Source organism: Taurulus bubalis (genome assembly GCF_910589615.1).
Source record: "Taurulus bubalis genome assembly, chromosome: 19".
NCBI classification, from domain to species: domain Eukaryota; kingdom Metazoa; phylum Chordata; class Actinopteri; order Perciformes; family Cottidae; genus Taurulus; species Taurulus bubalis.
This window is the reverse complement of record NC_136607.1, coordinates 6,807,505-6,820,260: the sequence shown is the minus strand read 5'-3', so window position 1 is coordinate 6,820,260 and position 12,756 is coordinate 6,807,505. Positions and strand designations below refer to the sequence as shown.

The 12,756-nt window shown below is 43.3% G+C and overlaps 1 protein-coding gene across 1 annotated transcript; it reads left to right on the top strand.

Annotated features, from left to right (window-relative positions):
- Window positions 1-5,392: 5,392 nt before the first annotated feature.
- On the top strand, window positions 5,393-12,523 carry dusp4 (dual specificity phosphatase 4; the record flags this gene model as incomplete). Its single annotated transcript, XM_079234905.1, has 4 exons — window positions 5,393-5,762; window positions 7,166-7,293; window positions 9,342-9,561; window positions 12,132-12,523. The coding sequence occupies 4 exons, from the start codon at window positions 5,393-5,395 to the stop codon at window positions 12,521-12,523; spliced, it is 1,110 nt and encodes a 369-aa protein (XP_079091031.1).
- Window positions 12,524-12,756: the final 233 nt, after the last annotated feature.

Below are 12,756 nucleotides of genomic sequence, written 5' to 3'. Positions count from 1 at the left end.
TGACAAAAAAAGTCTAAAATCTGTTCAACAATCTCTCTTTATACACGTCCCCTTTCACCTTATCTTCCCCTCTCCCTGTGTGGTATGGATTGACTGTCATAACGGGCCGGTTGGATGTAACTGAGACATTTCCCCAAATGTGTAGTCAGAACAACCAGGTTGTCATTGTAAATTTGCCCTGCATCGACTTCCCTAGTTAAATAAAGAAAAATAGATTTCCTGCAAACTGAGGCCCCTTTGGGTCAGAAGTCAGCGGTTGTCAAACAGTGTGAGCACTGTGAGCACATAAGGCTGAGGAGGAAGTAAGCCACATAATGACCAAATAAGAAACCCACGACTCCCATTCACAATAACCGGTGGGAGGAAAGAGGCAATAAGGCACGTGCGCGTTTGTTTGCCGACAGAGTGTCTGCAGCCTTTGGGTTCACTAGATTAGCATGTGAGGTCCAGACAAGAAGGGATTCAAGGCAATGACCTTGTGTGTGTGTGTGTGTGTGTGTGTGTGTGTGTGTGTGTGTGTGTGTGTGTGTGTGTGTGTGTGTGTGTGTCCTCAGTAGGTTGGTCCATTGAAATGGGGATAAGCAGCTGGTGACCTGTTTTTATTACTCATTAACCAACAGAGTCTTCACAAACAGCTCTGGACAAACATGACATCAACCCAACAATTATATATCCCAAAAGCTTTGGCTTCGCCCATCTATGGTTCATGGGAATATCTACGTTCATGTAAAGTCTAGTTTAATGTTTAATATCCCGAGATTTTTAGATCAGAGACTAAATATGTCGCATACAATAAGTTGGCAAGGGGACGCGAGTAGACGTTACCAAGTCGGAAGGGTTCAAAAAAATCTTCAAATGAACTACAGAAAACAGAGTAAAAACAGAAAATACCACGGTAGTGTGGTCTAAGAGTCTGTCCTCCCGACGCACTTGACCAACATGCAAAATAAGAGTCTCATCCTTATTATTTGGTTAAACAGTTTGTCGGCGATGATAATTTGACTCTGACAGGAAATATGGATCTGCTCTCAATAGCTCCAGCACAGCACTCTCTCACACTGCCTCCATCCTTTGCCCTGTTTCCCTCTCTATCTTTTTCAGTTTATTTTCCCCCTCTATTTTCCTCTCTCTCTCTCGCATTTTTCCTCTTTTCACACACACACACACACGACTCCTTCGTCCTTCTCTCTCTGCCTCAATCGACACACTGACACAGGCAAATGACAAACGACACAAACTCATTCATGAAAACGTTGCGGCACTCAGTTAAGGCTTAACCATTGGATTATGGGATTAGAGAGTGAGACAGATCTAGAACGTACACACGTGAAATACACAAACACACACACTCGTACACGTTTGAGTGTGTGTTGCTTTTTTATGGTGTGTTGGTGTTTTAATTATCCTGCCTTGTGGACTTTATTTGTACTCAATGTATGCAGGATAAAAAAACAGCACTTCACTGCCCTATTATTGACTGCTATTTATTACATATATACACAACTACGGTTACTTTACATACAATTCATCTAGAGCTCATTTCAAGGGACACTTTGAGATACGCACTTATTTGCTTTCTTGCTGAGAAGATTGATCATTCTCTTGGGTGTCAGGCTATCTCAGCTTTTTTATGTTGCTTTTCTTCATGTATTGCACATCATGCTTGTTAATCAGTACCTGGCACTGCAGTTGATGTCCTACTCTATATAATCCTTACAATCTTTACCCACATTTGGTCGTCTAGGGACTATGTCCCAAATGGTGCATTACTGTAATATGCATCGTGAATGTAAATGAAAAGGGGAAAAAAAGACAACATTATACAGAGAGAGGACGGTGACGTTAAAAGAAAGATAGGAGAGAAGTACGAACGAGAGATATTTATCATCTCTGATGTGTGCAAAGCTCATATATACAAACTCTCCTCCCTCCCTCTCCCTCCTCCACGGTGTTGATGGGTGACAGCATGCGGGCGAGGGATGTGAGGGGATGAATGGATGGACAGGGAAGAGCGGCGGGAGGGAGGGAGGGATGACATCAGTGCAGAGTCTGTTTCCAGCCAATCCCCTCGCAGCCTCCCGGACCGTCTCCGCCCTCCTGCACCGCTCCCTTGTTGCTACGGCAGCAGCACCATCCCGCCAGTACGGAGCATTGTTTAGGGTTGGTAGTAATGCGGCGCGGTGTGTGTGTGTGTGTGTGTGTGTGTGTGTGTGTGTGTGTGTGTTTACATGGGACACTAGAGGCTGCAATCCAGCACAAGTAATCACCTCTTCCCTTCCCCTTGTCATCCCTCATCCCTGTTGTGCCTGTCGCTGTCTCGTCTTCCATCTTCCATCTCACCTCTCTGTCTTACCGTTCAAGGTCCTTTCATTCATGATTTATTTTTGCTGCATGCAGTGCTTCTGTCGACTACTGCAAACTTGATACACACATTAACATGCTCGCCGAATATATATATATCAAACTACATTTTCTGCATGGAGTCGCTTGTTTTCAATTGGAAAACGTGGATGCATTGAACGGAATGTGATCCAGAGGCGTGTGAATGCACAAACACGTGACAAATTGATAAGACAACCTGAATAAATGAGTTGACGAAGGACGAATGTGGACGTTTCCTCACCGGATCTCCACCCAGAAAGCCGGCGCTCTCCACCATCGTATTCAAAACACCACATGGAGGGAATTTCTTGGACGATTAGAGTGCTGCAGGGATGATGACGTATTGCACTGGTTCCCTCGAAAAGAAGAAAGAAAAAAAGCCAGAGGGATTTTTCCATTGAATTTGAGATTAATGCAGAAAATAAGATCTGTGATAAACACACGTTTATGATACTTGATACATGTTTGCACAGCAAGATAATCTTTACAAATCAACAGCACTTTTATGACTTGTTTTATGCAATCACCAGAGATAAAAAAAAAGTTAAATAAATTCACAGAAGGGATATTTACTGACATATTTTATATCATAGAACAACACTTTCAAATGTGTTTGTTTGTGAGACTTTATTATAGGCATATAACCAAAAACCCATCCATTAAAATATTTTTTTTTTAAAAACATTCAGGAGAGCTCCAGACTTTTGGAGAATCTGTGTCAAGGAGCATTGAAGTAACTCACCTTATTATGTTGGTTTGCACGTTTTGTAAGCCGTCTGTGAACCATCAAACTTGTGATGTGTCGCTGTGTTCTACATCCTCTAGTTGATCATTCTGTGTCTGAGGAGACACTTTCATTCGGCACATGACGATCAGTTTATATGTCATGGTTCGTGCTACGCAGACATTCTTTTTGAATCTGTCTCTGGTACCCCTTTGAAACTGACTACATCTAAATGTGTTGAAACAACATATTCTCAAGGTCAGTAACTCTGGTTAATATGTATCCTCCAAAAATCTAAACATTTCATATTGTACAACATTTTTTGTTCAGATAATACATAAAGTGACTGCTCTCTTTTTCATGGAAACACATACAAACGTGTATTGTGTCTTTATAAGCAACATTTCCTCTTTTGAGTTTTGCCTTTTGCTTACTGTCTCGTCTCTTCTTTTTTTTGGCCATGTCAGACAGGAACCCTGCCATTGTTACCAACACATTCAGCAGTTTAGGATATAGTCTGCTTACCAGTGTCATTGCTGTCAGATCATACTTTTATTACATCAGCGAAATCTTTTTGGACTTTATGAGTTGAGCATAAAGGCGTATGAACAAAATTAACACAGATTTACTGTGTACTCATGTTTCCCCCATATGAACCCATTCATAATAAATCAGTCGGACTATGGTACAGCTTTCAATCAGTTGTTTTTTATGTGTGATCTCTCTGTCTGTCTTTTCCAGCTGGAGTGTGGTGTGCCGGTCTGTTTGTGTCGGGGCGTCTGCCTCTTCCTCCTCTTCCTCCTCTTCCTCCTCTCGTCTGCTGCCGTGCTGCTCTCTCTCCTCTCGTAACCGTGGAAATGAGATCAACATGCAAATACCTGAAAACGGACACTAAGGCTGTGTGATCGGAGATGCAAATTGCGCTTCCGCTTTTAGGATTACACGCACACGCACACACACACACACACACACACACACACACACACACACGCGCACACACACACACACACACCTCCAGTCCAGTACCTCCCTCAGCACATTACACAAGACATTATCAATATAGCAGGGGAGCATTAGAACCTTACATGTGGGAAAATAAATATGAAATATAGTTACATTTACATTTACAGCTTAATTTAGATCAAAATGCTGACCTCAAAGCTGCATTAGTTGATGTGGAGCCACGCGGAGGCGAACTGACAGAAACGCTGCAGCCACTTTCACATCCAGTGGAAACAAAGCTGCATTCATAGCAGTTGTATGTATTGGCCAATGATTATTGCAATGTCTAATATTCACAGTTTTTATTTTGCATCCTAAAATAAATATCTGGTACTTTAAAAAAAAAAGAAGTCTGCCTTGTGGTGCTATAGGCCGACAGTATGCAGTGGGTTTATCACAGTTTATTTTCGGGGCATGGTGGTAGGTTTAAGACGTAAACCTACCACCATGCCTCGAAAATAAACTGACTTTCACTTAATCTATCACTTAAACTTTAAGTGATAGAGATTGGATATAAAGTATGTTTGTGGCTTAAAACAAATCTAAACCAAATTGTTTTTAAATAAACAACAACACAGGGCTAAAAAGCTCCACATAGCCTAGTTGCAGAATTGTGTTTTAATTCTCAGGGTAATGATACCCTTCATGTATGTACAAGCACGCACACTTTTCACATCCATTTGATTCATTTAAAAATATTGTAATGCATAAGCTCATCTTCATTGTGTGGTTTTTCATTCCATCACATAACAGAACCCTATCATTAAAATGTGGCCATGAGCTGGTTAAGGCTTCGGCTGTCGGCAGACCACTGAACGCCTCATCGAGTCTAATCTCCATCTCCATCCCCATCGCCTCTCGTTTCATTGATGTCTATTTTGTTTTATGAATGAACGCCAGAGGAGAGGAAAGGGGGACGGGACTCTGGACGCTTTGCGATTGGCTGCTTTACCGGTTGACGTCACCTCCGCCGTGACGCGGTGCACTCATTCACAAAAAAAGAAAAAAAAAGAGAAACAACCCTGAGGAGAAACACTCGGAGAGGGAGAGGGAGAGAGAGAGAGAGAGAGAGAGAGAGAGAGAGACAGAGGGAAGAGGTGACCGGACCGAGCGCGAAGAGTAGTGCGGGTTACGATGCGCGCATAGCGGCGCCGCGCAAAGCAAGCCGCGCAGGATCCGAGGTTTGAAAGGCGGTGGAGGAGAGGAGGGAGAGAGACAGACAGACAAGACAAGACAAGAGGAGATAAACCGACGCAACACGCCAGACAGAAAAAACGACGCGCGATGGAGGACCTGGGCGAGATGGACTGTCCGGTGGTGAAGCGCTTCCTGAAGGACGACAGCGCCAAGTGCCTGCTGCTGGACTGCCGCTCCTTCCTCGCCTTCAACGCGGGGCACATCCGCGGCGCCGTCAACGCCCGCTGCAACACCATCGTCCGCCGCAGAGCCAAGGGCTCCGTGCTCAGCCTGGACCAGATCCTGGCCGGGGACGAGGAGGTGCGCGGCCGCCTGCGCTCCGGGATGTACTCCGCCGTGGTGTTGTACGACGAGAGGACGCCGGACTCCGAGACGGTGAAGGAGGACAGCACGCTGACGCTGGTGCTGCACGCCGTGTGCAGGGACTCCTCCGGCACGCAGATATACCTGCTCAAAGGTAGCGAGGCATACGAGTGTGTGTTCGTGTTATTATTGCTTGCACTCGGCCTTGTGGGGGTCAGCTGCACTCTATGCACAGGATATGTGGTCAACACATTGACTAGTGGGGTTTATTCTCTGAGTCAATCTTAATACATAGAGGAATCAACATTATATTGTGATTATGTATTATAATATTATAATAAGCACACAATATCTCATTGTTAAATTCAGCTCTTGAATGGGGCAGTAACAGCCCATAAAAACAAGTATAGTCTTTGTTTTTGTCTTGTTCCCATCTCTAACACACACTATATATATATATATATATATATATATATATATATATATATATATATATATATATTTGTGTATCCAAATACAAATGGAGCTTCTTCTGAAATTAAAATAATTATGATAAAAGTCTATTTCATTTGGAAGATTTTAATGTTTCTCTTTGTGCTATTTTATTTAATATTATTGAGCCAATAATAATAATAATAATGGCTCCAAATATCATGAATAGCCTCATTTCATTTGATATGCCACCCTCCTGTCTGGTAACGTTTTTCAACCGAGGTAATCTGTATTATTTTATTGCCTCCATAAATATAGTGGATATTGCTTTTGGAGCTGCTCAGCAGACGTTAAAACCAGACAACTGAAATATGCTCCTGACAGTCCCCCACTCTATTGTTATGCACTGGTGTAATTTTTACAATACACTCACTCACTCACACAGGCTAACGGCCAAGCCACATCAAACCGTTAGGGACTTACAGGACACGCATGATCCTTTCAGAAACTGTCCGCTTCGGGTAAATCACCGGATGGGAAGCGGTACAATCTAAAACCAACGCTCGGTTTACCCACCAGACTATATTTAGACTGCAGGGAATTTAAAAAAAAGGCAAAGCTGCTGCAAGCTGTGGCGCATTCTGTTTTTGTGTGCATCCTAATGACGTAGATGTCTCCCAAGCACAGGAGTGTATGTGTGCAGCTCATAAAGATGACATTTCACAGTTAATCTGACGGGATCCCTGAGGTGCAGCGAGCAGCGGTCAGCCTGCAGATGTGTTTGGGGGGGGAAAGGAAAGGAAAGCAGCAAAGGGATGATGAAATTGTTTTCAAATCCACGGTAGTAGACACAGGACAGAGTAGGTCGGGGGTCGGTTTAATAGACTTCATGTCAGACACACTGAGTGTGCTGAGATGTTTATGTGTTCCTTTTGTCCTGATGTACGCAAGTGTTTATGCACATAAAACCCCCACAACAACAACAAAAAGTCCCTATTTCTGTAAGGATCTTGGAGGATTTGAAAAGTCTGTTTGAGGCACCTGGTCGCTCATGTTTTACTATCATTGTTTCCAATGTGCTCGTTCATATCCATGTGTATTTTAATCGTAGCGTCTCTTTTCCAGGTGGATACGACCGTTTTTTCTCAGAGTACCCAGAGTTTTGTATCAAGACCAAATCCTTACCGACCCTCACCAGCCAGTCCAGCATCGAATCCGCCTGCTCGTCTTGTGGGACTCCACACCACGACCAGGTGAGACAGCAGGAGACAGACGCACTCAAAACCTCTAAAACCTCACGCGCCGCTTCGGCCTGAAAAAAAGGAACGCTTTAAATAACACAGTGAACAGACACCAGTGTAAAGCTGACGCAGAGCGACTGTAAACTGCTACGGATGATGACATGATCACAAAGGCCTATCACCTTTTGAATTTATTTATTTCTCGTCAGTCAACTAATTTGTTCGGTCTGTAAAAGTCAACTTTACTTCCACACATTGACACGCAGAGAGTGTGCAAACACAGGAAGTTATTTGCTTTGCAACGTTACTGTTTTGCACTTTCCCACGGTCACTCAGCCGCATTTCCCCATCCACTTGCGTATTCAAAGCAGTAAAAGTGTATTTACTTACTTGTTTCATAAGTCTAAAGTCCTGTTGAGGAAAGATTTTTTTTAAACAACGTATATTGCTGTGAAGTTTTTTTGGGAAATCCACTTTTGTTTGAACTAGCTATGTGTAATGACAGGCTACACCGGAGAGGTCAAAGGTCACTATTGATTCACCTCTGCGTGACTTCCTGTGATCCTGGTGGTGCCGTTTTCTTTGTCGGTCGGTGGTCTGCTGTTGGAGCATGCCCGATTTTACGCAACATTCACGGTCACATGTGGTTCGCTTTAATTCCCCCTGGAACGCATGAGGAGAGAGACGCAGACAATCCAGCCTCTGTGTGTGTTCTAAGAAAAATGCTTGATGGCCTCGGCCATAATGTCAAGTGGGATTTTCTTTTTTCTTAACCAATTCTGGAGCTTCCTGTATCTCACTCACTAGTTTCCTCTCAGTACCCCCCCCCCCCCCCCCCCCCCCCCCCCTCCTCCTCCTCCTCCTCCTCCTCACATTACATCTCTTAGCAGTATTGATCATTTCCTGACGCTGTGTCAGTACAGAGGTCGTCAGCGGCAGTGACATAAACAGACAGAGTCCTCGTCAATAAGTTTCACTACCGGTATAGACTGCCAGCTCGCTGACCCCTCAGGTCCAATGAAAGGGAAAACCAAACTTCTAACTGTGTAATAATGTGTTTCAGTAGAAGCATTTCCTCTTTGTGATATACTACAGAACACTAGATAAATCACAACTTGCACAAATACTAACATTATGTATTAATCCTAAAACCTTTTTTTTTTTTTTTTTTAACCAAAGTTTCCGTTTCTCGTTCTGAAGGCTGTGTTCTAATCTTGGTTTAGGCATGAAATGTTTTGCCCCAAAATTACTATTTTCAACACATATTCACATTTGTATGTTCCGTTAGATACTTCCTTTTTCCAGGAAATGCCAAAAAAAACAAACTTCACATCCTCAGACAATGATATCTTCAAATTGTAAGTGAGTAGACTTTTTGAGGATGTGTTGCTGTGGAGTATATTTTTTCTCAGAATAGCTTTTTTATTTTTGTTTTTCCACTGATAAAGTGAGATTGCAGAACACACACAAGGTGTCCTCAACAGAGCGTGAGAAAATGGTCAATGGAAATCCCCAAGATAGATCGGTTGTATTTACTGATAAGTAAAAAAAAAACACCCTCATTTTTACACCTCAACTGTATGGTTTGAGCTTGCAAACATTAGTCAGTTCATCAGATACTCACTGTGTTTCCTTTAATAGGAAATAACTGCTTGAAACTAACAAACTAAATAGGCTGTATCAAATGACCCTGCATTAATTACACAGATAATAAGCAACCCCCTGTCAGATGAAAGGCGCGCCTAATGTGATTAGAAAAATATTTAAGCGAGGTCACACTTATGCTGAAGTCATCTGCCATCTGGCCTCTGGTGCACAGCGAGACAGTGGACTCTTTGTCTTGTGACGTAAGCTGTGTTAGACTCAGTAGATTCTGTCCAACGCGGCTCTCCAGGTTGGGTCAGGAGATGCTTCCTCATGTAATAACTCCATGACTGGCTGAATGAGTTTATGAACAGACTGCCTCAGAACAGAAACCATGTCTCTTCACTGCTCATTTCTAATGAAATAATAAATTAAACCCTCCTCCTCCATCTGTCTTTTTTTTTTTCCTCGACCAGGGCGGCCCAGTGGAGATTCTCCCGTTCCTCTACCTTGGTAGCGCCCTCCACGCCTCAAAGAAAGAGGTTCTGGACGCCATAGGAATCTCCGCCTTGCTGAATGTGTCCGCCGACTGTCCCAACCACTTCGAGGGGGCGTACCAGTACAAATGTATTCCTGTGGAGGACAACCATAAAGAAGATATCAGCTGCTGGTTCCTGGAGGCCATTGAGTTCATAGGTTAGTGTGTGTGTGTGTGTGTGTGTGTGTGTGTGTGTGTGTGTGTGTGTGTGTGTGTGTGTGTGTGTGTGTGTGTGTGTGGTGTCATAGCAGAACAAATGCTTTCCCAAGGGGGATGACCACATATTAAACTTTACGTGGTTTGATGTTGTGTTTTTGCATCATTTAAAGTTAATAATACAAAAAGCATTTCAGCCAGAACATAGCAAAGACATTTTTTTATATAATTCAAAAAAAAATTCTCTGCTGATTTATGACCAGAGAAATGTAAAAATGCCCACGTCTTGTTTTGTCCAACCAACAGTCTAAAACCCAAAGATACTAAATGTACTGTAGTTTAAGGCAAGGAAGAACAGAACATTCTAACATCTGAGAATCCAAAATCCTCAAATATTTTGCATTTGCTTGAAAGATAACTTAAAGCCTAATTTACTTTTTCTTTGGATCGATTAATAATTGCAATTCTAGACTTGCGTTTACTTGAATTAAATATAATCTAACATATGTGTTTTGTGTGCTTCTTCCTCATCGCTGGGGTTTTTTCTTCTGTTGCATTTTCGTAGAGTCTGAGAATATTTCCCAGAAAAGAGATTTTCGAGAAAAGCTTCAATGTACCACACTGTGCATATAGAGCAGGCACACAGGATGACAAGTCGGACATTTATCCATAAAAGTATTATTTCCTAGTAGCCCTTCATCACACGTGTCAGCAGATTTCACAGAGGCAGAAAAAGAAAAGACACGTCGGAGAATTTAGAATGAGAAAAAAATACCAATCAATCATTTATTTGGAGCACGATTTCTCAATTGATGTTTGTGTATGTAACATAAGCAAGTGTATGATTTTGCATTTGCTTTGCATGCAGACATTGTGTGCGTGATTTCCGTACCGTGAGTGTATGTTCGGCGAGCGTGGACTCTGATGTGTGTGTGTGTGTGTGTGTGTGTGTGTGTGTGAGTCTAGGTGCTGGTATGCGTCATAGTTAGCTGCTGTGGGACCAGAGTCTGACTCATCCTCTGTTACCCGGTGAACAGACGCTGTGGTGGAGTTACCTGAAATCTGTTTGTCTGTGAAAGAGAGAGAGAAACAATTTAGACGGCCGAAAAGCACAAGACACAAAAATTGAGAGATTGGAGGAGGTTTTTGTTACCAATCAGGCATCTGTGCATTTTGGAGAAATGGCAGTAAATACTATTTTGCTTGTGTGGAGTGAACTGGATTCTAAGCAGTCATTTAAATGTAATATTTATAACAGCAGTGTAGTCGGTTGTGGTGGAAAACAAGATAAAATTAATCACCATGCAAAAACAATAATACAAAAAAAGTCCCTTCATATTCTGTGCTTCTAATTTCCTGCAGGCCGCCGCACATCCTCCATAATATGACTGTCCGACTAATCATTCAATCTGAGGCTGTTGGGGGAAATTGAGTTACTGTAAATGCTTTACTCAAACCATTACCTAAATCTTGTTATTCGCAGTAACAAAGTAATAGCATGCGGCTCAACAGACTGAGAGAGACATAAATAGGACAGGGAAGGAAGTGTGAAAGAGGCGGATGACTCAAATTTCTTTGCACTCGCGTGTTTCATTTAAATGTGATTTGCTGCTTTGTCACTTTGACGCTAGTTTGGCTGAACAGAGACGGGAAGACATGAAAGTGTAGAGGAGAATACATGAGGCAAAGCTTGTACATCAGTTTTAAACACTTGGAGGCTGTAAAAAAATAAATGAAATGCATTTCGGGTGACATTTTGTTTGTTAAGGTTCAAGGTGTCCACACAAAATGATGATGGAAAACAGTTGGCATACAATTATATATATTTTTTGCACACATGATGTAAATGTAATGCATGCATTTAATGTGAACTGAGTTTTACATGTTGAGCTGTGTCAGTGCTATTTTCCTTTTTGGTCCCACCAACTTGTAATGGGGCTTTTTCACCTAAAAAAGAAAAAATCAGCCTTAAATGAACTCTTCCAAACACTCTTGGAGCCCTTTGCTTAAAGATGAAATAAACCGGAAAAAAATGTTATTGTCCATGACGGAAATTGAGCTTGCAGCAAACCACAATGAAAAAAAACCTCAGACCAACAAAACAACAACAAGTTTAAGAGGCTACAGCCATGCTAGCGGCTCTGCTAGGCTAACTTTAGGCTCAGCACTGCAACATAACAAAAACAAGTCTAAGATTTGAGCCAACTGCTAACGTCAACATGCTAATATACCTGCAACATGCTGATGTTTAACATTCATAATGTCTACCATGTTCACCAGCATAGTTTAGCTACAGCTGAGGCTGATGGGAATGTAATTGGCTTTGCAGGCATTTTGTCAAAGCAAAAGTATTGGAGCAATGAAAGGTTTAACCTGACGATGGCATTAGAGGATAAGTCAGACGGATCACCATGAGGGTACATCGTCTGGGAACCATGAATGTACGAAATATGGTGCCAATCCATTTAGTAGATAATGCTTTATTTCAATGGAAGAGTGACAACGTTGTCCTGTCTGAGTTATCTTTATTGTCTGTAGCAACGTCTGACCTCTGACCCCCTTCTCTCGTCAGATTCCGTACGGGACTCCAGCGGGCGAGTGCTGGTCCACTGTCAGGCGGGCATCTCCCGCTCCGCCACCATCTGCCTGGCCTACCTGATGAAGAGGAAGCGGGTGCGTCTGGACGAGGCCTTCGAGTTCGTGCGGCGGCGGCGCAGCATCATCTCGCCCAACTTCAGCTTCATGGGCCAGCTGCTGCAGTTCGAGTCCCAGCTGCTCGCCACCTCCTGCGCCGCCGAGGCGGTGGCCACGGCGAGCCCGCTGCTCGGACCCAAGTCCACGACGACGGCCGCCGCCGCCGCCGCGGCCACGCCCACCTCCCCGTTCATCTTCAACTTCCCGGTTTCTGTGGTGAAGTCCGCCTACCTGCACCACAGCCCGATCACAACCTCCCCCGGCAGCTGATGGACGGCCGGCCGTGGCCTTCCCGAAAAATAACTAACTCGGAACATTGTGCTGGAAGAGTTGTCCGTCCCGCTGCAGCGCGTACATGCTTCCAGGGCGGGGAGGTGAGAAGCGTCACGGTGCCTGATTCAAAACTCAAATACTTGGGGAGGGAACTTTGTTAGTGTCCACAGACCAGCCAACCATTTGAACACAAGACTTCTTCAAATTGACCAAAAATGACAGTGACAACA